Here is a 27,674-nt window from a genome sequence, read left to right on the forward strand (position 1 = left end):
ACAAACTTCCTCAGGTGATAAAAATAGCAATCTTTTATGACATTGTAGTGAGCCCTTTTCCCCCTTTATTTATTTATTTACTTTAGGTTTACTTCCTAAACATAATTAATTTGTAATTTAAGACAAATAACACATTAGATATAAACCTATAAGATTTATTTTATCTAGTATGTTATTTTCTTGCTAATTCTTTTCTGTATTTTTTATATCTTCTGTCAGCCATCACCAGAATGCAAATTAGATTGAATTTAAAAGAAAAAAACGAATTCATAAGTTAGAAAGAGAGCTGTGGCAACCTCTTAGTAAGCTATTTGAAATGATCATCACCAGTGGCCGAACAGTAAAGTCGCCTAAACACTAGTAGTTCGAGCAGGGTTTGAATCTCGAGAACGGGCTGGCTGTATGGGTGTTTTTGTGGTTTTTCCCATCTGTAACGTGGATGGAGCCAGTTTTTTTTAGAAAGCCCTACACAAAGGCATTCCTTCACTTAGACAAATAGACATCTTGGACGTATCCGTAATTAAATAAACTAATCAAACCGTGCATTTACTGGTAAGTGATCTTTTTGTTAACGTTTACGGTTAGATTGCATGTTAATTGGAGTCCCATTCGTTAGTTTCTGAAAGCTGATTTCTATATTATACGTATGAACACATTTGAATGACTTCGCAAGTAGCGGAAACTAGTATTTGTAAATTTTAATTATAGTGAAAGATATCCAAAACCTCATATGGGCCACTTTCTTCTGCATATAAAAATTACATATTAGAATGTGGTGACGTGTTTTAAACAGCAAAGTTGCATATGATGTCTATTATTACTATGTTGTGTTATTAACGAGACACAGTTTACTGTTTAATTATTGACTATTACAAATAATCATGCACGATTTGGACGAGGTAATCTATGAAATGGTAAAATGTGCATGCCAAAGAAAAGTGGTTGTGTTATTTGGTTATTTGAGCAAATTTAAGAAATCGGACGATTGACTGCGATCAGACGCATTGCATAATACGGAAACCAAAACCGAAAGCTGTGAAAATTTCGTTCTAATGTATTATATCATCTAAGGTTACTCCATTTATTGTCATTTTTTATCTTTTGGACAGATCTAATGTTTTGAAATATCGCCGTGCGTAGTCACATTATGTACAATCCGAAGGTACATCGGAGCTAGGAGATGTCTTCATAATGGCGCCCCGTCATTATGAAGACATCCTTGAATTATGAAGTCATTATGAAGACATCGGTTTCAAATGTAATATAAAATGAAGTGGGTCGACATTTTAATTAACTTGACTGTTCTTCGGAAAGACAGAAACCCATCTAAGGATGCTCACACATTTAAAACAGTTTCTAACTTGTAAAAAGTAACCTCCATAAAGGTGTTTACATCCTTGCACACTACTTTGCATGCAGAATTTTAATTTGCTTTTCTAATTAAGGCATCAAAATAAATCCTATTTGGATAGTTATCCCTGACATAAAAGTACCCACAACTTTAAGCAAGTTGCTTTTTTTTTTTAATCAGAAAATTATCTTACGTCTGAGTCTTCTGCCTTTTCAAACAGTAGCCAACTTGCATCAAAGTTCTTCCACTTTTACAACAGGGCGTTGCTATGAAGTCGGAAATTAGAAAGCAATCAATTAGTAGAAGATCGGAAATTAAACGCCACTATTGGATTAGTTAAGAACAAACGAACGTTCACATTACAGATTTCCAATATTCTTTATAACTCAAATATTCGAAGATTACGCGAATGTTGGTTAGGACGTTATCAACTTGATTCATTACCTTCTTCCATTGTCTTCTTTTCCAATCTATCATTCTTCTTTCTTCCAAATGCATTTTAGTGAGTGATGTATTGGTCTGAAAGGGTGATAACTCCTTGAAAAAAACCTAATATTCATATATTCTACTAGGCATTGATGGATTTAGGGAAATTCATAACCCTAGATACGGCATTAGCGATTACGGATTACAGTTCTATACGAAGTAAAGCAGTCGGTTCTATAAGAAAACATGATTGTTTAGCATAATTAAAAAACCAAATATTTTGTATGTTCTAAATCGGGGACTCCCACATGGTCAATATTGACCCTCTGGAGGTCTATGAAATTTTAAAGGGGGTCAATGATGATCGAGGGGATGATAGCCGAAAATGCACCAGCATTTAATCGGCGTAAAGAAGATCCATTGATTATAATATATACATATTGTTTCGAAATGTACAGGCGTGGTAAGATTGCTTCCCCGAAAAGCAGTTTTAGGTTTGCCATAAAATAGCAAAGGAGGGCAGGGTTGCCACATTTGGCAAGAAATAGCCAATTTGGCGACAGTAGGCGACATACCATGGACGGATGGAGAACCTTCTGGAACGAACTCTTACCAGTTTAGCCCAGAATGTTCTCGAACACAAGCCGAAAGCTGTATAAACCCTGCTGGTCCGCAGTCAGCGAGAGTGCATCGTCGAGAGGGCGAGACAGTGTGTGTGCCTCGCATAGAGTGCGAGAGAGTCAGTATCGAGTTGGTGTCTCATCTAGCGAGTCAATCCCTGCGGAGTCGATCGAGTTGACAGCCGGGCAACGAATGCCGAGTCGTCGAGTGCACCGAAGGAGTCTGTTAGTGTATCGCGGTTAGTGCATCGTCGAGAGGTGTTGAGCTCCGGGAACGACTGAACCGAAGAGTCGGGAGCTGTGCTCGTGTGTCGTCGAGTGCATCGCGAATTGTAGCATGGAGAGTCTCGAGAGTACGTGGAGTTCCGAGAACGACCAAGCAGAGTCGGGTGCTTTGCAGGAAGCTGTCTCCACCGTGATAGCCTGATAACCTGAGGGCTGTGTCGCTGATCGTGACAGCGTGTTGTTTATAGTAGTTCATCGACGACTGTAAAACGTGTTTTGGAGCTGTCCTGACAATACTGGCCAATAAAGTGTGTTTCGATACTTCATCAAGTGTCGTCGTTATTCACTCCCAAATCCACACGAACCCCTTACGAACGTGAAGGAAGAAAATAACGTAACAACTGGTGTCAGAAGAAAAGAAAAACTGTAACAATATATATATATAACTTTTAATTAATTGTCTTTGATATATATTCAACGCCACATTTCCTTGTACGGCCTGTTATATTGTTCAACGCCACACAAAGCAAACTGCAAAGAAGAGACAAAAAAACATCAATCCCATTGAAACTAGAGCTATTATCTGCGGTTTTTATTCTAAAATTGGCTTGTTTATATCGACACTTGTAGAGTACTTTATGTTAATTAACCAATTATATATTATGATTTAAAATTTTACTATAAATTCTCCTTTCCATAGTCCTTACCAGAATGCAAGTTAGATAGCAGAGTATTTAAGTTATGTTTTAGTAATAGGACTTTTGGCAGCGTCGCCTGCAGTTTACTTTATATCGCCAAACTCTACCTGTAAATATCCCGACTTAAGCCATTTCGCTAGCCGGTAATAAAACGCGCCATTAAAATATTCATCCAGCGTAAGTAGACCAATTTGTATAGTCTCTGACAATGTTAGAGTGAATCTGAAATTTCAACTTATTTTTAAAATCAAATACTTATTTTTAATACGCATATGGCTATGTTTTGCTTTCTGTTCAGTTTATTTTAACTCTTTGTCTCTTTGTAGACAAAGAGTTAAAATGTCTCTTTGGTAGGACTCTTTGTCTTATTTTTAGACAGAGCAAAAACTCGCTTGTCAACCTAATAATGTCAGAAGGACTTTGATTTAATTTCTATACAATTAGGACCCTATACACTGGATCGAAAAGAATTCCATTACTTTGATAACGTAATGCTAATGTCGGTTATTGAAAAGGACAATATTTCCTTAAGAGATATTTTTTTATACACAAGCCACTTCCAAAATTTATCAGAAGTTTTAATGTTTGCTTCGAAGGCATTAAAAATTTGAATGCGTCAGTATATCTCATAGATCTATTGAATGTGAATGTCTTTGATCTTGAGACAATGCAAGAAGAGATGATTTCGTTGAAAGAAAATGTTCAAGCCCGAGTCTTATTGAAAGGCATATAGATATGCTATGTTTTTGAATTTAGAAGTCATCCAAGCAAAATATCCCAAAATAAAAGTTGCTACTGAACACTATTATTGACTTTTCCCTCTTATTTAGTGGAGGCAAGCTTTAGTCAAGTCAATAATTTACTACGGAAAGCAAGAAACAGGTTGAACATTTTTGTACTAATATTAATATTAAATTAAGCAATTTTATTCCATATATTTAAAAAAAATCTGATATGGACATCCCATGACTTCCTTGTACGGCCTATTATATTATATACATTTTTCCTGCATTTCATTTAAACTTACTTCCTCGAATTTCATTAGAGATATATTTCTCATTCAATTAATTCAGTTCTCACTTCGCGGCAAGGCTAAAATACATTAAAAACTCAAAATATCTTTATTAAAAATTGTAAAATAAAGAAAACATAAAACACCAAATACAGTTAAAATAGTTTTTTTTAATTACAATTAAAATTAGTTTCTACGCGAAAATAAGCCATTGGGCTAGTGGGCAAGAAGGCAGATTTTTCAGTGAGCAAAACTGAAAGTTTACTTTTGGTCCCACTCGGCAAAAAGACACTAAAGGTGCAGAAACTGATTTAATTCACTATTCTACTAAAGAATTTCAGATGTAAACAAATGCCGGCTACGTTAGGCTTAGTAGCTCTTAAACAACTTTTAAATTTTTGATAATTCTACAACTATTGCATGCAGATTAATTAAAACCAGAACATAAGAACAACATAATTGAATCACTTTTAAAGCAAAAAATGCACAATTTACCAACATATAAGAATAAAAAAAACTGAGTTCACCTAGCGGTCTAATACAGTGCAATCAAAAAGGGAGGTGCACAATTGCATGCTATAGTAGTCTGCGATACAAAATTTCAGTGTTCTAAGGCTACTGTTTTTGAATGATGCAAGATGCATACATAGGTACGAAGAGACGTCACCGGAGAAAATCTTTTCTGAATCCATCTTACCAAGAAAAAAAAAAAAAAAAAAAAAAAAAAAAAAGAATCCTCTACTATGTCTGTACGTACAGATGTCACGCAAAAACATCGCTCAAATCGTTTCGACAGCAGTCAAAATAGATATTTTCGTAGAAATATGATACCCGAAATATTTCGTGATTACAATACTTCCTTTACTACGTATAAGAAAGTAAAGAAAGAAAGAAAGAAATGTATCAATACATCAAACGCAGCTATAACATTAGTAAAAATCGAACTTTTGTTTAATTAGAACCTGTGATTTATTTTATTTTATTTTTTTCTGAAAACTTGTTTATGAAACTTGAATTTTCGAGGTTTCTATTTCGTTTTTCGTAAAATTTTAAATAATAATACACAAAGCAATAAAACTTAAATCTAATAACGTTTTTTTCGAAACTTGTTCATATTCTTGGTATAACTGTTATCTTTAAAATTATTCATAATATGGCTATGTAGTGTGATATATATTACAGAGGAAAAGGAAAGGGGGTCGATGAAGAAAAACATTCTTTTTAAAGGGATCGGTGCAAGAAAAGGGTTGGGAATCCCTGTTCTAAATGATGAATTAAATTAAGTTTTAATTTTACGAATAACGATCAAAAGAATTTATGTAAATGATAAAGAAAGGTGCATTACAATATAACAATGCGAAAAAACTACATGAGCTTTATTTTGAGTAACTTCTCACGGTATTTTTGCTTACAAACAGGATTTTATTCTTTTTTAATCAGAAAAGAAAAATTTTTTTTTTATATAATGTCATCCTGCCATGTAATTTTCATTTATTTTGTCAAAAATTATTAAGGATTTATGGCATGATTATATAAATTTTAAAATGATCTTTTTAGAATATAAGTATATGTACATACCATTTGAATTTTGAATCGCATCACGAAATTCATTGGTTTATTCCTAGTTGCAGCCAACGGCTCTATTCAGAAACTCATATATAAATTAAATTATGATAATTATATACGGTTGGAATATTTATAATTAATTATTGCACATTTTTATTTTTGAGAGAAGGGAACGATGTGCAAATTTCGGTATTACAAAAGCATATAACATTGGGCATTGTGAATAAAAATCTGGTCAATAAATTGGTAATGCATAATTGTAGTGATGATTATGCCATGATTTCTTACCTATATGAAATTGTGTGTAAAACTATCTGACAAATAATAAGTATATTTATTCATTCTAGGCGAAGAAAATTCATCAGTGCATGGAGTTCTACTTGATTCCGGTCTTTTTGATGGCACTATACGAATTGATGATGAAGAATATTACGTCGAGCCAGCCAAAAACTATTTTTCTCCGCTCCAACATTTTCATTCAGTGGTTTACAAACTGTCCGATGTGCATTTTCCCGAAACGAATAGGACATGTATGCCTTCTGTAGGAAAAATTCGACATCGTAAACGTTCTAAATTTGTTTCTAGTTTGAGAAAATCCGATAATGCTCAGTTGAATCTCGTAGAACAAGAACTTCTAAAATCCACAGAATATTCTGTAAATAAATACCATGTAAAAAAATTGTACTGGAAAAACAAATTACGAAAGAATTCTAAGAGTAGACGGCATAGTAAACATCATAATAGAAACCATTTAAAAATTACCTCTCAACATGCCTTTCAGAATATAGAAAACGATGTGTATGATTCTATGCACCATAATTCAATTATGTCTAAAAGCTCCAAAGAAAATTTGAAATCCTGGTTATCTCATAAATCTTTCCATAATTCAGTGTACAACTCAAGTGCCAACAATGACAACTCATCATCATCTTACTTGAACGCAGAATCATCATCAACCTTCCCTTGGGACATCAGCCAGAGAGCAGATCTTACGGAAATAACGTCTATTTCGACAATGACTGCGGATTATGACCATGCCACGTTTTTCAATCTGAGTGTCACTCCTACAGAGACCGTTGCAGAAACGGCAAGTGTGCCATCTGAACCTGAGCTGTCTGTAGAAGACAAGCGCAATGTACCATATTGGCGAGAGCTGGATGCTTTGCATTACACTGAAGATGGAAGGACTGGGAGTTCAGAACCATATGGTGTACGATCCATACAACGAACGCAGTGGTCAGAAGATCGAGGACAAAGGCATGTTGCTGTTGACCGTAGGAAGAGCACCTGTCTGCTCTATCTCCAAGCAGACCATCTTTTTTATCAAAGAATGGGAAGTGAAGAAGCATGTATCGATGCTATGACGAGACATGTTCAACGAGTGAATAGCATATATAGGACAACTGGTAAGTACTACTTCCGTTAACATTTTTCATTAGTTTTAAACAAGTGTCTTTTATGTACAAGAAGTTAGTTGGGATAAAAATTTTCATAAAGCCTTTAAGTAATTGAGTTTTTGACTTAAAATTCATTTTCTCGAAATGTCGGCGAAGAGGACTGTTTTTTCGATTATAATTTCCAAACGTCCTTAACGTTTTTTCAGAACTTTTCCTGAAAATACGCTGACTCAGTTATTTGGACACATGTTTATTCACATCTCATAACTTGTGGCAACAATTTTATAGATTGTTGCATGTTTCTTAAATGTATGTTTACTGATTTCAGTTAAAAGAACACTCCGAATAACGATTATTGGAAGAGTTAAAGAAAAAAGAATTAGAGTAATATCCATAAATTTGCAGAACTAGTTTCGAAGGTTTAACTACAGGACCTTCTTCGTTAACTCCAAAAGAGCAATTGGTGAAAGAGAAAGCATCAATAAGATAAGGCGATAAGAATCAGAGGAAGGAAACCATCTGTTGATTAAAAATGAAAACTACTAGGAAATAATTTACTTAAAAGCTGAGGATAAAGATGGAATGAAATTAGAAGCGTTAACTAGAACTGAAAGATTTTTATGAATGTGAAACCTACGAGAAAATCTAATTTCGCCAACGGAAGATGTTTTTTTTTTTTTTTTTTTTTTTTTTTTTTTTAATAATTTTGCCTGCAGAAAAATGGGAAATGTGATTTCTCTGACCAACAGGGTTGGGCAAGAGAGGATTTGTATGTTTCTTTTTTCCTAACGTGTACCTCATGCTCCTTAGCATGTAATTTTAAGGTTTTCTTAGTTCGACCAATGTAAATTAAACTATATTAGCAAGGAATCCTGTATAACTCCAGGAGTTTATGATCGGAATGAGTCCTTAAATATGAAGCTTTAAAATAATAATATAAATATAAATATAAATTTTATTGGCAGACGAGAAGACGACTCGAAAGTTGAATTCTGTAAAATACGTACAATTTTACAGCTAATCGATGGAAAGAAAGGAATGGCAACAGAATTCTTATACTCTCCTAAAACGAGAAGTTGCCTTTTGATGTGTTGAGGTGGGAATTTTTTAACCGCTGGGTTAATAATGTTAGGTGAAAAGCCTTTGTGAATAGAAAATGCTTTTGAACAATTTAGTTCTTGATTAATCAATCTTGTTCTCCAAATCGGCTCTGCACAGGATTCTCCGTCATTGTGCTATAAGAGATATGTTAGAAAAAACGAAGTACATATAGAAAAAAAAAAAAAAAAAAAAAGCACGTATTGCCTAATATTGTTGGTCAGAAAATCACATTTTCCCTTTTTCTGCAGGCAAAATTATTAAAAAAAAAATCTTTCATTTGCTTTACTCCAAGCCGCCCTAGCCGTAGTTGTTGCTAATTAAGCACCACACAGGAGGAACGTGTGAATTAAGGATATCACGGACGCGAGTAACATTGCCTCCCACCAATCTTTGTTGCTTAAATTTTTAACCTTTTACTTTTGTTCTCATGTTCATTTATTCTAGTTCTTACTTTAGGTGTTTTTTTTTTTTTTTTTTTTTTTATTATACACCATTGTTCTTGTGTGATAATTGAGCTGTTTTATATGTATGGATTGATCCTTCCAGTAAAGCCATGCGTTACAGTAAATCTTCCATTTGCGAGTTAGACTCTCTCAAGGCGTCTCACATTCTTAAAAATCTTTCATTTCTTTTTACTTTAAGTAAACTATTTCATAGCTGTTTTCATTTTTCATCAATATATGGCTTATTTCCTGTGATTCTTATCCGCCATACCTAAACATTTGGTTATCCATATTCATGATATTTTCTTCAGTTTGTGAAGAATCTTTCACAGAACTGGATGAGAATTCCGTTGTTGGTTCTTCATCCCCTTTCAGGAAATCGAGAAGAATTAAAAATTTATCTTTGAAATTCAAAAATTTTCTCTTTAATCTTTCCGTTGTGCTGTAGATTTTCATCAGCTGAAACCTGTCTTGAGGTCATGAAAGCGAAAGTCTTGTCCAATACAGAAGCTTTTCTGCAGAGCATATCATCCGCGAATTGTTTGGAGAATGAACAGAACTGGAACTATACCTTTTTCTTCAACAACTCTTTGTCAGCGCACATCTTTTTGATTACATCACGAACTTGTGTCAGTTCCCACTGAAACTTTAACAGGAAATTGTGCTGCGGAATATTTTTAACATTTGCGTCACATCTCCCTGACTATTGTTACGAAGAAGGCATTTCAGTTTGTTTAAGACACCATTTTATGAAGAGCACCAATATAACTATCAAAATTATTGGACAAACATATTTCCAGAAAATTTGTTTCTTTCCACGCATGTTTATTTTTAATCGGTCTATTTTGTCCTACACCATCTTAATCTCATCCGCCATACCTTATCTTACCACAGGCTTTTCTTTCGTCATTTACACTTCTGCAATTGAAGGAGAAGATTCTATATTTAGTACTATATTTACTTCGAAACTAGTACTGCGAATTCTTTAATATCATGCTGATTCTTGTTGCTTTAACCCCACCAATAATCGTATGCACACAGCTCTGGTCGCTGGAGGGTTTTGAGAACGCATTTTGTGGGAATAGCTGAACTGTTTTTTTTTTTTTTTTTTTTTTTTTTTTTTTTTATGCGTGTATAGTGATTATTTGCCAAATGATTATTCAAGTAGTTTTATTTAAAATATCATTTTAGAAGTGTACAATTTCATCTCGGTAGGGAAGAAACAAAAATATGTATAAAATGTTATGTCTCCGGAGATGTGAAATCCGTTTGAAAGTTTCTAGTGACTATCAGTCCCCATTCCAGTATACATGTGTTAAACAGAATATATTTTGTTAGATTCCCGAATTAAAAATTATATACTTTTCAGCTGATATTTAATTAAAGGTTTAATCTTTTGTTTGATAAAAGATGGTTTTGTGTAATGTTAAATTTTCTTGTTTATTTTCCTAGATGAATAGACAAATAGATGGTATATCAAATATACGGCTTTCAAAAGTGTTCGTACACTTTAAGAATTTGTAGAAAAAAACATTATAACCAGGAATTGAATTCGAATATTAAGCCCAATATTTTTACTTCCTTGTGCGAAGTAAAAAGGAAGTACTGTAATCGCGAAAAGTTTCAGGCAGCATATTTCAACGAAAATATCCATTTTGACCGCTATCGTATGCAATTTAACGATGTTTTTGCGTGATATCTGTAGGTAAGGACAGAATAAAATACTCTTTTCCTTCAAAAAAATTATAAAACTGCTTTAAAATTAATTCTGAAGAGAATTTTTCGTGGCGTCTGTACGAACGTATGTACGTACGTGCGTACATACGTACGTATCCCGCATAACTCAAAAACGAGTAGCCTCAGAGCGTTGAAATTTTGTATATAGAACTGCTATAACATGTAGATGTGCATCTCGTATTTTGGTTGCAATCGGCCGCACCAAACGTATATAAATATATTTATATATATATCCACTCTGTTACCCTGCTCAGTGATCTCAGTTTCTTTACTCTTATATGTTTGTAAATTGTACATTTTTTTTGCTTTAAAAATGATTGAATGATGTTGTTTTTATCTTCCGGTTAAGGATTTTATGCCTTTAGTAAATCTGTGTGCAATATTTTTAGAATTATCAGCAATTTTAAAGTTGTTTAATTGCCGCTAAGCCTTTTTTTAATGGCGGCCATTGATGTTTACATTTGAAACAGGAGACTAGTGGATTTGTTGCCAATCTAGAGAAATTTAGCTTCGCAACAACAAAGATAACGCGTTCATTTATTATTGCCAATTAAATCATGCTTAATTCTTTCTGGAATTTTTTCGAGGAAATAAGTGTTTAAGGTTTACTTCGTAATTTTTAATATAGATATTTTGAGTTTTTATGTATTTTTGCCTTCTCGCGAAGTGAGAACTGAATTAATTAAATGAGAAATACTCAATCCTCTGTGAAAAACTGTTTCTTTTTGTTTTGTTTGCTTAATTTCTTTTATACATCATTCTAGCTTTATTATAGTATTTGAATAGAACATGTGGCAACGATTAGATAATTCCATTCTTTACATGATATAAATTTTGTGCATTATGAGTTATAATATGAATGAAATATATAAGTTAACTGTTATATAATTTTTGGATTATATAACAGTTAACTTAGTTTCCGTTATATAATTATTATATAAGTTAACTGTTATATAATTATTAATATTGTTAAGTGAATCTAGCGCCAGAGTGTCACTATGGTGAACAAATACTAGAGTGAATCTTAAAGAATGCATTTATTCTATTGTGGTTTATGCGTTGTCGGAAGTAGATTTAATTCAATCCAATAAGTTTAAATGAAATGCAAGAAAAAAATGCGTATAATTTAATATTCCAATTTAATATTCGAATACAAGGAAGTCATGTGGTGTACGCATCAGATTTTTTCATATCATATCCATGTGATTTTAAATAAAACCAAACTTTTCTTTTTTAAATACTGACTTATTCTTTTTTTCAAAAATTGAAAATGTAAAACGTAGATAAAACACGCCACAAAAGTGATCGTACACCGAAACATTTTTGTAAAATTTCATAAATAAAATTATCGTCTACCACTTTTGTTTTCTATTCTGATGGCGTTTAAAAATTCCTTTGGCTTTATTCATTGCTTACTTACTTCGTTATAATTTTATTTAATATTTAAAAATAGCTCCTAGTCATAAGGAAACAACGACCTCCATTCAAAAATTGATGACTTTTCATCATAAGGGTGGCAAATCAATTCGGGATATCGGTAAATTAGTAAATTTATACCAATCTATGGTGCAGTATGTGACAAAATCGGATCCAAAATAAAATAGGAAGACGTTGCCCAACAAACAGGGCTCGACGGGGCTCAACGTGACCAGAGATTTATAGTTAGAAAATTTGTGAAAAATACACGTTTGAGTGTTGTAAAGATTTCTAAAGAATTTACTGAAAAATATTCTATTTCATTTTCACCTGAACTGTTCGACGAATACTCAAATCAGCTGGATTACGAAGAAAATTTTTTATGTGCGAAAAATAAAAAGCTTATGCTTTTCTTCGCAAAATGGATAATAAAGAATCCCGAAGCGTGTTGGAATCACGTTGTTTGAAGATGAAAGTAAATTTAACATTTTTGGTTCCGATGGGTGTATAATTGTACGGAGAAAAAAAATGAGGAACTTAATCCGAAGACCTTGGTTGGAACGGTAAAGTACTGGGGAGGTGTCTTTGTGTGCAGCATCAGGATTAAATAATTTAATATTTATTGATGGCATAATGAACCATACTGTTTATTTAAAAAATAACTTAATATTATCCGCCCAAAATTTGGGTACTGGAAACAACTTTTTTTTTTTTTTTTTTTTTTATCAGAATAACGATCCCAGGCATACAGCCCTCTGAAAACGCCACTTCATTCCCCATATTTAAGCCCAATAGAAGACATTTGGAGAGAATTAGAGGTTAGAGTACGAAGACACACATAAAAACAAAAACCGAAGTAATGATGGAAGAATGAAGGAACATTGAATGGTGAACTGAAAAAAACTGGTGAACTCTATACCCAGATGTTTGAAAGCTGTCGCAAATGCTACATGATATTCTACAAAATACTAACTGACAGAAATACTATAGTATTTATTAATATGCGCAGATTTCTTTAAACCGTACGAAGCTTGTGAAGTGATTTCCAAAAAAAAAATTTTAAAATGAATAAATAAATAAAGTTTTACTACGTTCATAACATAATTAATGTAATTTTGCTAAGAGAAATTTCTAGATATCATCAAAAAACTCTTATTCTCAAATATTAATTTTTATTAAAGACTAAAGCAATATTTCACTGAAACTCGTACATGTACGCACACTTTTGGTAGCCATTGTATATATTAAAAGAAGGAGAAGGAAAATATTAAGTGCACTAGAATAACTTCTGTTTTCATTTAGAAAAGTTATTGGGCACCTCCTTAATTTTTTTCTGAATGAATTAGTTAAATTAAAAGATGAGCATTGGTTAAATAGAGTTTTATCAGCAAAATATCTTGTTTAAAAATGAATTCTGCATTTCAAAGGCAATTAGTATGAAGCACTTTTTCACTGCACAGTTTGCATAATTTATTTCCATTTAATTCCAGTTACAAAACTCCAAATAAAATGTGCAGAAATAAAGTTATTTCGGCTTTCTAGAAATTTCTTTTATTATGTCCTTAAGTTTGAAAAGAAATACGCATTTTTGAAGCACGATGTTTTTAATTATGTAATACTATAATAGCCTTTTCAATACTTTCTAGGAACATGTATTATCTCCTTCTTTGGTAAGCATAAGGATACTTTTATAGAATTATAATATTTCTTTTAATACTAAATTTAAGCATATCCAATTAAATGATTGCACCATTTGTAACTTTATCACTGGAATGTTTCATTCTAAAATGGACTTTTAGGACGTTTCTAAAACTAGAATCTTCAGTTTTAGGCACATTCTAAATAAGAAAATGTAATAAATATTATGTAAAAATTGTTAAAATATTTTTTGCGCATCTCTGTTACCATTGATAGGTTATGCTGCCTTCGATGCGTTCATATATTTTTTCCCTTTTATTTTTTTCCCTCTCTTCTGTATAGCCATGAATGCGAAACTCCTTTTCCCATTAAATATCAAGAGAAATATCTCGTTAAAAAATAAAATAGCGTATGAAAAACTGCGTGTTCATCGAAAGACCATCCAGCTTTATACTAAAGATTTTCTTTCGATGGCCTGAAAAAGAAAATATCTCAATACTTTATGTGAAACCTTGGTAATAAAAATTCCGATGCTATCCCGAGATGCACCTGGTAGAATGATGTGTTTTCGTCTGCTTGATAAGAGCGATGGGGAAAAAAAAAAAAAAAAAAAAAAAAAAAAAAAACGTTTTAAATAAAAAGGGAAGGGAAAAAAATTTGCGAGGGAAATTTTTTTATTATTTATTTTGTTTCCATTTTATCTCTCTACATTTTGATAAATTTTAAAACATTCATTTTGGAAAGGCTCGTTTCTTCGTGTGTGTAGCTGAGCGTGTAATGATTCCACATGTTCTTCAATCAATGCATCGGAAAGGTTTTGTTTCTATTTCATATTCTTCTTTTTTCAGTTGAGATTGGAAAAGTTATAAAGTTTGTTTTCTTTTAATAATGGTCTCGTTCCTTCAAATTTTTTCTCAAGTTTTCCATAATTTCTTTGCTGACGTTTTATATTTATTTTGCTCTTTGCAATCAATGCTTTTGAATACCCAGAAAAATTTATGCCGTGTACGAGTATTCAGTGAAAAGATTATGGATAACTGTGAGATGCTTATATGACAAGAAACAAAGTATACAATTTATTATAGATATTGGAAATACTCGTCTTATTTTTTTTTAAAACCCTGTTTGTAATTTCTCACGCTTTGCATTTTTATATATCCCCTTAGAATTTGCTGAAAATAAGTTAAAAGAATGAGATATAAAATCATCAATTATGCAGAATTAATGATGCTTTAGTATTTTTTATAATGTGCGTATGTTTTTATAATAAACTTCACATCAAAACTACCGTTATTATTTATTTTCAAAAGCTTGAAATATGCAGTGAAATTTCGGTTGGCGAATTTATAATTCGTACTTGGAAGCCGTTCGTGAACCAAAATATTCGTAATCCGAAATAATTTTTCTCGTAGGAATTAATATAAAATTGATTAATTCGTTTCTGGATTTTTCTGGATTTGTTAATTCAATGTTGATTGCTTATTTAAAGTTTACTTCAATATTCTGTGCAAACGTTCGTAACACAAAACTAATTCAAGTCATTAAATAAGAAACAAAAAAAGATAAATACAATATTGAACAAATGAAATGGATAAGTTAAAAATGAGGCATTTTCTACTTATGCTGGTAGATGTTATTGTTCGGATACAAAATTCCTCTCCATAAAACGTTAGGTAACTAGGCATCTTCTTTTACTTTTTCTTTTTCTCTAAGGTTCACTAGATTCTGCTTGAGACTCACTGGGTCTCTATTTCCATCAAAATCTGCTCAATGTGTGTTTGCTGTATCCTATGTTTAAAAATGTGTCTAAAGAAAAACATGTCATCTTTATTGAAAATGCTCATGCTGCAGCTTGTTACTGCTTTATCTTTACGAGAAAATTTTGCGTCTTGTTCCATTTTGCACATATTACGCTCATATAACTATTACGCACATAAACCTAGGGTCATTTTTTTTCTTCTCCAAAATTGCCTTTTGTTGCCGCTTCTGAAGCTGTAGTTTTTCTATGTACAGTCAAAAGTCGTTAATTCGGACACCCATAATCCGGAATGATCTATAATCCGGACCTCAAAGCTACAAACTTTCTGCGCATGCGTCGCGTTGACGCATGCGCGTAAGACCTTTACGGCTGTGAATATGCTTGTGCGCGTGCGCAAAATACGTTTACGAGTGCCCGTGTAATGTATAACGGACAGTATAAGCTAAGCTAAAATTATCTAATTATCTATTTCAGTTAATGTTGCAGATTGCGTTGTTCCTTAATCTTCGAATTGGATCCGGCTTATTATTTTTTGCAGACTGTTAGAGCAATTTTATAAAAGTAAGCTTGAACTTTCGATTATATCAAGTAGAATTTCTGATACATATTTATTAATATGTAAAGGATCTACAAAGCGAAAGTATCTTTCGAAGTTCATTAAACAAAAAGTGGATAAAGACATATCCTTTGTTTATCTAAACTTTGTTTATCTTTAACGCCGCGGCGTGCAATGAATTGGAAGTTGATCTGTCAGCACTATCTTTAACTTCAGGGCAGATGTTTTTATTTTATTTGGCTTAAAATTCCTTACTAAATGTTGTATTTCATCTCGATGTACTCCGTCTTTGATATGATTTAAATCAAATTCCTCGTCATTATAATTCGCTTCCGATAGCGAAGAAAGTGACAGAGGTTATTGAAAACGAAAAAATTTCGATTGACAAATTAGTCGGTATTCTCGAAACAGCAATTATAGGACTTGAACAGCGGAACTTTGTAACTGAACAAGAAATTATGTCTGTTTATAGAATTAAAGAGAATGTATTATCACATAAAAAAACGAAGCAACTTAAACAATTTACATTGAAAGAAATGTTTAATAAAGTAAACAAATAAATATTAAGCTTTTTTTTTTTTGTAAATTTTGATACCCTTTAGATCATAATTTTCTTTATTTCATAAATTACGGTTTCATATTTTTAATTTTATAATTTCTGCATGCCATCTTACCAGATTTAAACTGATGATCTATAATCCGGAAAAATCGATAATCCGGAATCGCCGAAGTCCCGACGAGTCCGGATTAACGACTTTTGACTGTAGAACTCATTTTTATGACTCTTTCTTAACTTCTTCACGTCTTCATTGTTAATTTTTTGAAGAGTTTGACTTTCTTTTGGTAGCATAACTAGTATTAAACTCCTAACAGTTTTACCACTGTGCATAGGGTCATGAAAAGGCTTAAAACAATCTTTTTATTAAAACAGAACTTGAATCTAAACACACTTCTTGTGCTTGACAGTATCAACCACCAATTGTGGCTATGTAACGCAAAGTAGAAGTCAAATTCAAATTTGAACAAAAGTTTTCAAGTGAAAACTCTTGTTTTGACAAAAAAAAAAAAAAAAAAAAGGATAAATCACTAAGCTGATAAACAGAGATAAGAAAGTTCATAGATTTGAAAAGAATAAAACAAGCGTAAATTGGGGACGTAATTCTTTGCATCCAAAACATTTTCATGGAATTAATTGAAAAACTACCGAAAAACTTATTGTATAATTTAAAGCCTTATGTTATGACGTCCGTTAGTAGTTTTTTTTTTTTTTTTTTTTTTTTTTTTCCCCCGTGAGAAATATCAGAAAAATAGCTGTGCCTTCGCTAAGATTCGAACCAGGAATTTCCATTTGCTAGCTGGATCTGTTACCGATTACTCCCCAAGAGCACTCACGGGCGAATGGGGTAGTTCCGTATAATCATCTCATAACTTTAAAATGCAGGATGTTAAGAAATGCATTATTTTTCTTCGTTCCTTCCCAAAATGTTAACTTATATTGCATTAGAATCAAATTACTAAATTGTAAAGGAAGAATTATCTTCTCTTCTTAATGAATGCTGAAGTTTTATGGTCAAATGTAAAATATTTTTAATTTAAATTAACAGTGGTGGTGAAGGACTAGTTTTTATACTGAAAACTGTAGAACTTTCCGACACTATAACATAATCAAAAAATCGATCAAAATTTCGATAAAAAAATTGATATTAAAAGTCACTACAATTTATATTACTTTAATAAAAGTTGAATATCTAATAAAAAATAGTTAAGTAATTTTCAAAGGCAATAATTATCACTAAAAAAATTCGAAATTCCTTGAGAATAAAGTGAAAAATTATCTCGTTAGATAAAACTAAATTTGTTTATTCTTTTCAAATCCGAATGAAAAAATTGTGCTTTTTTTTCGCCTTGTACCCAAATTATGCCTAACAACTACGTTTTCGTCACGATTTAAACAGAAAAGACATAAATGCAATAAAGTAAATGTCATACCTTAGCGATATGCTAATAAAAAAACCTAATTACTAGGGCAATGATGTAAATTAGTAACTCCCAAACATTCTTAGGTTGAGTTTTTAGATAATGAATTTTATGGATTTCATATTAAGAAATAGCTGGCAAGAAGTGCGGTATTTTTATATAATTAAACGTTTTTCCCGCAAATATGCAACTAATTCTTTTTTTAATTAATGTTCTAACATCATAACTACTAACATTTTAAGAACGATGAAAGTTTTTTTTTGGTTTATCATGAGGAAGGGAAAAAGAATAATTGAAATCGTAAAACTAGATAATAAAATTTTATTTAATTTTGAGACTTATTTTTTAAATTGTTTTCAGACGCAGAAAATGTATAAAGTAAAATAGAACGATAGTTAAAAATTGATCCTTAATTTGACGGTGGTTTAATTTCAGAAATCATAAAAACCATTTAATTTAATAAAAAAATGAATTTTTTTATTAAATTATTCTTTTAAATTATTAATTCGAATTTGTATAGCATTCAAATTTGAGAATATAGTATTCGTTTTGATGAAATTTTTGAACAAAATGTGCAAACGGAATGAAAATTTGTTAACAGGTTTGTTTAAATTTTTTAAAAGATTGAAAATAAAAATTTTCTCGTATCGCTAATGTTGAATTGTGCTATAAATTTAAAATATTTAATCATATATAAATCATAAACTCAACTACGAAATTTTATAATGCTAAATATTATGTATGTTACTTTGAGAGTTATAGATCCAAGTTCTTTTTATGTCATTCTCTGAAACGTTTAGTTTCTGCAAGTTATTTCACATAACTCTAAATACCTAATTTCTTTACTATTAATCTGTAACCTAAAATTTGCGAAACGATAGAAAACTTCATCAATCTAAAATTTCCAAAAGTATGATATTATTTATCATTTTTCTGCTAATTTATTTCATGCAATTTCATAGAACTGCGCAATATCTTTTTATGGAGTATATGTGTAGTCTACCTTTTTTTTTTTTTTTTTTTCTTTTTGGTCTATGTAATGAGGTTTTGATTTGAAATATTGTGTTGACAGATCTCTATTTTATTTGAGTAAGTTACGCTTTTATTTATTTCTAAACTGCATTGTTCTTATAAAGAGGATATATTTTAAGGAAATTATAATTGAAAAATAATTTAGAAGGGGATGTGAATGTTTATTGAAATTTGTGCTTTCTAATTAAGCTAATATTTAGTGTCCTTAAGAAAGTCTGTAGTCTCCATTTTATTGAGAACGAGCGGTTCCAGACTACACAGGTTAAATCTGTCTCTAATAATATACATATGCCTAATCTGATTATAATAATTGCAATTATCCTTGGCGGAGAATTAGCTGAAATTATTCAATTCTGCCACTATGCGAGATAAAAACATCGGCAATGATTACTTTGAACAGGATTTTTTTACTATGAGTCGACAGCCAGTATTGCAATAGACCGTAAAAATTACCAGATATACGTTAAGTCATCGTACGTAGATACATTGCTTTGACATAAGTTTGCTTATAAAAAAAAACTTTATCACATTTTTGTTGATATTTCTGTCATATGTTGTGAATAAATACCATGCGATTTCAAAATTTCTCTTTAGCTTTGGAATGGTAACCTCTAACTCAGATATTTGATTCTTTTTTTTTTTTTTCACTCCAAAGAGTCCGAAATTGGCCTTATAGAATTGTTTCTTTCTTCGTTTCACCAGCTGTGAATACCTATTTAGAAACCTATCTACTAGTCACACTCAAGGATGTTGAATATCGTCTCGATAAGCGGAGAAAGATTGGTATGTGTTCCCTAGTCTTTTATCTGAAAAATAACGAAGGCACGTTTTCAAATAAACAGTAATTTCATTGCAGTGCCAGCTGAAAGGGGGGCCGGAAGTGCTTTCTTATTTCCCGTCTTTATAAATGAACTTTCCTTTCTATAATCCTGATGTAACTCAGCTGTGAAGATATCATAGCAAATTAAACCATTAATCACCTCTTTTCATTTTCACTGCATTATGGGCGACTGCAAAACATGAAGCGGCGAGTTTCTCTCGGGGATAACGATCCAGGCTACGCTTAACCCCGATAAATGCGTGCCGTTGCTGAAGTCTAAAGATGCTTTTCAAATCGGCGAGTCTATCTTGCGGAAAACAGTGAAGTGGTTAATCTATATGCCTTCTTCATCGCCTCTGCGCTTAAGCTTGAATGGTAATAAACAGAAGAGCTTCCAAAAGTTGTTCCTGAAAGCTTGAAAACCGATCGTGTAGCCTTGCAATATCAAGGGCACTGTTAGCTAGCTGTGCTGAAGCAAAGAATCTCCAAGGAGATTCCTTAGAGATTCTTTGGCTGAAGTACGAAAAATGTTGTATGTTGTGCTAAAGTGTCGCTAATTTATGACATTTATTTTAAGTACAGCACTTGTATTTTACGTACAACATTAATAAAGTACAGCTGTTATAGTACTGGATATGCAAAACATCTCAAATCTTCACAATGCCTGCTGGGCATCCGATCAATATTTTGAGGCGATAGTAATTTTTCGCGAATGTATTGCAATTTTAAAGCATTTTTGAGGAATATGCCCAGCGATTTCTACACAATCTACATCCAGTTGACGAAGTCGACAACTAGTATTATGTCCTAGATTTGACAGTTCTGGAGGTTGGAGAATTCAAGTGACGTCGGAGGAAAAGTTTTCGAATATGCAAGCGTCAGCACATATTGTAATGAGCGAAGATTAACACTTTAATATGTATGGAAAATTTTGAACAAGGAGCGAGAAATGAAGAAATGCGCTTCTTGTATTGTGCAGTATAGCGTGCTATTTCAAAAGATGACAGAAATGAAGTGTTATTTTCCCTAGCATTAATAGCATTACTAGTAGATTCCAAGAACTCGTAGTACCACTACTTTTAATTTGGAGACCTTTATTGAAGTAAATAATAAATATAAAATAAATTAGAAGAACTTTAAGAGGAGCGCTCCTCTTAAAGTTCTTCTAATTTATTTATTAAAAGGACTAAGAAAGCATGTTACTAACGAAAACAGAATAAACTCTAGAAATAAGAATGAAAAATAAATAAATAAATAAAAAAAATTGAAAACTTTCATATTTTACATTACGCCCAAAAGGGTGTTCTTTTAACGTTTTATGCGTTACCATTATTTATTAAATATCATGTTCTTCGCACTCGAACCATAAAATTCAGTTCAACAACAATATCGCAAATTAATCTTAAAATGAGCATATATTTAGAATTTCTGATACACAGTCTCGCGCGCTGGAGATAAAAATGTTTTATTTTCTCTACAGTGTTGTCATTATTCGCTTCGAAATCGTTGAGTTTCTTAATCAAAAACTCATAAATGCTTTACAAAATATGAAACCGATAATAAAAGAAAATCGAAATTCGGGCTTCCAGGTGCCCATATTCGGGTGGAGACGTATGTTATTCAAAATTTAATGGCTCTAGGTACCGTTGTTTTTTCACAATGCGAGAAATATACATAAATTTATGCATATTCTTCATTATTTAATTTCTTTAAATATAATACAGGACTCCAATATTTGGTGGCAACAATTTCAAAAGTGATTCGCCGTTTATAATGCATCAACGCAACATGCCAAAACGAAATTAATAGCCCTTCTGGGCAAATTGGCCTTTTGGGATAATAAGTAATTTTTCAACGAAACAGTGCTTCAATGCTGTCAATCACGAAGGGCATGACAACTTGGCTTTGAAATAAAATTGTCTGGTTCTCGAAATATGTCGGAAACGGAATCTCTATCCATTTCATCACAAGATTAACAGATACACTTTCTCAGTTTTAAACAGGAATTTAGAAATCAGATTTTGTTCTTAAGATTTTTTTTTGCTCAGTTGTTTTTTCTCGACAATATTCATAATTCATTGCATGATTTCCAAAATACCAACAGTAGAAACTATAGAACTATATTTTTTGGCAAACAATAGGCTTTCTACTTTATCTAATATTTCCTGGTTAGACTGATTGCAAATATAGAATTCAAAAGTCTTTTCATTACACATATTTTTCAAGTAAATGAGTGTGTATGCTATATCTATGAACAATTTTTTTTGTACGTAGAATATTTTTGCAATATATAACCTGGATTATGGGCAAAAATAATCATATGTCATTATTTATATGACCATACAAGTGTATTTATCCATTGTTAATTTCTAGTCGATGTAGTTTTTGGCCACGTAGTGTCTTTGCTCACTATAGACTGTGCATGTTTTCAGTCAAAGCGTCCTTTTATCACGAAAAGATAGTAAATTTAGTAAACAAAATTCCAGAAATACGGCAGAAAATTTTCAGTTTTAATGAACAAAGAGAGAGCAAAAGTTAGTGGAATACAGTTCGTAAATATAAAAAGAGTTATTGGGGAAAAACATTCATTAACTTATAAGGTATTTCTCCCGCCTTCTTGACATGCCTTCGTGGTGTGATGATCTGCACGCTGGGCGCGTATTCCAGAGGTCCGTGGTTCGATTTCCGGCGGAGGCGTTGCTCATTTTTCATCTTGCCTGCTTCCAAAAATACCTAATGTCTCTACAAACTGAAAATGTAAATATGGAAAAAGCAGATAAAGAAGGAGAAACAGTGTCTGATTTAATTGTATATGATATACAGAATATATTGCATAAATGCTTACAATCTTTGTTTTTGAAATAAAATTATTGGTGGCAATAAATTATGCAATAGTCTATAGAAACCTTCTCTAGAAAATACAGTTTTGAAGGGAACCCTGTTGGAGGGCCCAAAAGTAAAACCTTACGGGAAACGGAAAGAAAGATATTCAAATTTAACTCACCTTAAATCATTTTCCACCTTAAATCTAAAGTTTGGTACCAGCAAGACATTTTTGTTGATTACGCTTTGTAATTCAAACATAATGACAATTAAACATTAAATTTTCTGACTCACATTTATTCCAGATAATTCTAATGTGTTTAATTAATCGTTAAATAACTTACTTTAAATTAAACTAAAAAGAAACAAATTGTGAAACTTCATAAGTAGAGAAAATTTTCCAGATGGGGCAAAACCTGAGAGTGAATAATGACAGCCTAGTCTGTTTCTTTTATTAAGTGTTTTTGACGCACAAAGAAAAGTACATGTATATGTATGCAAGTAATTATTAACTGATTTATTTTTTAACCGGACGCTTTCACTTTGATTTTGATGTTTCGATTCTAATAAAGCTTGGAAAGAATTAGTGCAAATTAGCTACATCGTGGATTATGAATGCGTAACGGTCAGTTATGGTCTTTTCTTATTAACTTTCAACTGTGAAAAAAAGCTGTTCGCATGTAAATGGATTCATAAGCAAAGAGATTTTTTCTTAGTGCAAAAGTTCATCACTGAAATTACCCATCTTTCGACAACTAGTATTAAAGTTAATCAAAACTGTATCTTCAAATCTCAGCATAAGATTTATATCGGAATTAATAAGCTCACTTTGTACATTTTGTGATGCGTTAATCACGTTCGTTTTTAGTGATTATGTAAACTGGTTCTTCAGATAATTAAAATATAGAAAACTTTGCAACAAATGCATAATTGAAATATATTCGTGAGCTGCAAAAGCTTGCTTCGGGAACTGCATGCAACCCCGGACGTTTTGTTTTGAGTCCTCTGTGTTGGATAATAATGCAACGAGCACTCCAAATAACTTACATTCTAAAACAAACAAACAAAAAAAAAAAAAAAAAAAAACAATAGAAATAAACGCAGAGCAATAAAGTTCGAATAGCACCTTTCAGTCGGGAGGGAGAAAGAAGAAGGAAATTTAGTGTTTAGATAAGAATGCAGAACTTTCTGGGCAAATGCTAGAAAGTTGAGGCCATCTTTTGGTGGTTGAATAGACGAGAAGCAACTAGGAATGAAGTTTAGATTGGAAAAGAAATACACTAAAATAAAATTTCAAATTAAGCAAAAAAGTAGCTTTCATTTTGCGTAGATTTTAAATAAAACTGTATCGATCTAAAGGATGATTAAACACAATCGCTCTTCTTCTGAAGGGGTGGGGGGAAATTGGAAAAACCTTTTGAGCAGAAGAAATTAAGAACGAGAAGATATTAAGTTTTCAAGTTCTTTCAAGATTCTAAGTATAGCTCCTAAATTACTTATAAGGTATATTATATTCGCCCTCCTTTCCAGTTGCCTTCGTTTTGTAACTAAAAGCACGCTCGACGCGCATTCGGAAGTTCGGAGTTCGAATTCCAGAGAGGGCATTGCGCATTTTTCTCGCGTCTCCCGCATCGATAGACCTAATGACTCTACAGTGGCTCCCGAAATTAGATTTAAAAAAAAAAAAAAAAAAAAGGCGGTGGACGGTAATTTGTCATCTTTGTCATCAAGAGGATTTGGCGATAGAGCCCCTCACCTCTAGTTGCCTTGTAAAATGGGAAGTATATATGGAAAATTTTTCCCTCCTGTCCGCATAGCTTCGTGGTGTAACTTGCAGCACGCTCGACACTTATTCGGGAGGTAAGGAGTTCAAAACCCGACAGGGGCATTGCACATTTTCCACGTCTTCTGCATCGATAAACCTAATGGCTGTATATATTTATCATTTTGGATTTGTATTATTTTACCAAAAGTTCCTCAAAAATATTTTTATGTTCTCGCATGAGCACATTTGCTCTTCCTTTAATTTCGCATTCGCAGTTGAAGAAGGAGGTTCTGTTTGGTATAATATTACAACTTAAATATTTTATTGAAATGCCAAAGACAAGATTTATTAAGGAACTATAATTCTCAATAAATTCGTATGTTTATTAAAGTAACATATCAGTCATACAAAAGTTCTGTCTGCTTATTATTCTCTCTCGAAATTAATAATCCTAATTAGATATTACCTTTTACGTTGAAAGCTTACAAGTAAATCCTTTACTGTCGCTCGGGTATCAGGGGAAATCAACTAGAATAACAGTGCAGTAAACATTGTCTTACAATTGTCCAGCTGAGTCGTACCCCTGAGACGCATTCTAAGATTCGTGTCGATTGTATCCTAAGTAACTAGATCTGTGCCAATACTCAGTTCATAAATAAATTAAAACAGGTTAAAGTTTGGCATAAAGATCTGAGAATATTAACCTGAGAGCCCTTTTGATTTACTTCAAAGTTTGGTAATTCAGTAATCTAGTAAAAGCAAAGAGGACAATACTTCTGGTGAATAAAATAGTTTTTTAATTACTGTTATTACAGTCATTTTTATTGCATTTTCATTTTATATTTACCATACATGTATATTTGCCTACCATTCTGAGATTCATCTACGAATGAATGAAGTTTTCGATTCTTAAGACACCATAGTTATTCAATTTAAAAGTTCTTTAAAAATTATAACTTAAACAAAATTACTTCTTTTTACTTCCTTGTACGAAGTAGAAAGGAAGTATAGTAATCGCGAAAAATTTCAGGTATCCTATTTCAACGAAAATTTCCGTTTTGACCTCTATCGAATGCAATTTAACGATGTTTTTGCGTGACATCTGTACGTAAGGACAGAATAAAGGGCTCTTTTGTCTCCAAAAAAATATATAAAACTGATTTAAAATAAATTCTGAAGAGAACTTAAATTGGCGTCTGTGCGTGCGTATGTATGTACGTACGTATATACATATTGCACATAACTCAAAAACGAGTAACCTCGGAACGTTGAAATTTTGTATATAGAATTGCTATAAATGTGCACCTCGTATTTTGGTTGCAATCGGCCGCAACAAAAGTATATAAATCTATCTATATATATCCACTTTGCTACTCGGCTCAGTAATCTCAGTTTCTTCATTCTTATATGTTTGTAAATTGGGCACTTTTTGCTTTAAAAAGGATTGAATTATGTTGTTCTTATCTTCCGCTTACGGTTTTTATGCCTTAAGCGGAAGATAAGAACAACATAATTCTTAAGTAAATCTGCATGAGATTATTTTAGAATTATTATCAATTTAAAAGTTGTTTAAGTGCCGCTATTTTTCCATGGTGGCCATGTTTGTTTACATTTCAAACAGCAGACTAGTAGACTTGTTGCGAATCTAGGGAAAATAAGCTTCGCAATAGCAAAGATAACGCCTTGTTTTATTATTGCGAATTAAATCATGCTTATTCCATTCTTGAATTCATTCGATGAAATAAATGTTTAAGATTTACTTCATAATTTTCAATACAGATATTTTGAGTTTTTATATAATTTTGCCTTGTCGCGAAGTGAAAGCTGAATTAATTGAATGAGAAATACTGAATCGTCTGTGAAAAAATGTTTCTTTTCTTCTTCTCCCTTTTTGGTACTTACGTATTATCGCAACCAGGTTGGCGCGATTTGTAAGTTTGAGTAAAAAAGTATGAATAGAAAGAAAATATACATTTATTAGTTACAGATAATTTTTAATACAGTTTTTTATATTATTTTGTTTTAAAATATAAAATAGCAATTAAACCCTTCCGGTTTCGAATTTGAATAAGTTGCAGAATTATTTTTTCGGCGGAAATCTTTTGGCTATTGCTTTTAGCACTGATTGAAAACCGTCTTCGCCATTAACAGCTTGAGCTTGGCGCCATATAAATTCGATAAGGTATGAGTCAAGATGATGACGGGCTGTTCCTCTCTGTTTTTTGTTGCGCCATTTGGCTGAGCCCCACATGCGCTCTACATGTTGTGTGTGAACGCCCGTGTTGGGATCCACAAAGTTATATTTGTTCCATGCAGAAATCCAGCATTTTCGAACTCACTTGTATTGTATCTTTTCCAGCAATCCGAATAAATGATGCTTCCTTCCTTGATATTTTCGCAAATTTTTTCCATGAGGGTAACGGCGCTTCTGTTAGGTACAGTAGCCAAAAAAGTCTCTTTCTTTTCTCGGCAAATTCCGCCGAAAACCCATTGCTGTGGTAGTACACGCCCAGTGTTATTTTTTCTTTTTAAAAATAAACTTTCGTCTATTTTCACAATAAGTCCTTCGCCGCCTATTTGCTTTCTTTCTTTTTCATCCATTTCAAGGGCACATATCTCCCGCATGTAATTATTCCAATCTATAACAGTTTTGTCAGCAATTCCCATCTCTTCTGCACAAAATTTAATTGAGGTTAACTCTTTACACCAACAATAAATGAAGCGCACCGCTGTCACAAATGAAATTCGGCTACCTTCAAACCAATTTCCGGTTCTCACACCCAAATGTTGATTGCACTCTTCGACGTTACATTTCCAGAAGATTTGCTTTCCAAAATACAGTTTCATTTTATGAGAATTTTTACAAGTACGTTCGTTCGGTATAATTCCATATCCCTGCAACAATTCAACAGCATCTTTTTCACTCGCAGGCAGATCCCAAATACCCATAGTTAAAGTATTTCAGGGCATTCAATCTAACCAGTAAGAAAAATAATTTCTTTACGAAAAACTACGTATAACACGTAGGGTTGCCGTAAGTAGGGTCGCCAAATTTGGCGATTTATGCGAATTTTGGTCTGGTTGCGTTAATACGTAAGTACCTTTTTTTTTTTCCTTAATTTTTTGTATACATATCGTTTTAGATTTATTATAGTATTCGAATAGAACATGTGGCAACCATCAGATAATTCTTAAGATGATATAAATTTTGTGCATTCTGAGTTAAAAAATGACTCATGCAACTTAATTGTTTTCACTGAACCTTGACTCCCCTTCCACGGTCGCAGTATCTTCGCCTTCGGGTGGGTGCGT

General features: G+C 32.3%; 1 protein-coding gene across 1 annotated transcript in view; it reads left to right on the forward strand.

Annotated features, from left to right (window-relative positions):
• LOC118186863 (disintegrin and metalloproteinase domain-containing protein 10-like) overlaps positions 1–27,674 on the forward strand; it is a 218,651-nt gene that overhangs the window by 127,785 nt on the left and 63,192 nt on the right. The window contains exon 4 of the mRNA XM_085815947.1: positions 6,246–7,304. Coding sequence (XP_085672073.1) covers positions 6,246–7,304 — 1,059 coding nt within the window. The remainder of the gene's footprint in view (positions 1–6,245; positions 7,305–27,674) is intronic.

The sequence above is a fragment of the Stegodyphus dumicola genome, chromosome 4, assembly GCF_044657685.1.
Source record: "Stegodyphus dumicola isolate Sdum_Otavi_A_Nest chromosome 4, ASM4465768v1".
NCBI lineage: Eukaryota > Metazoa > Arthropoda > Arachnida > Araneae > Eresidae > Stegodyphus > Stegodyphus dumicola.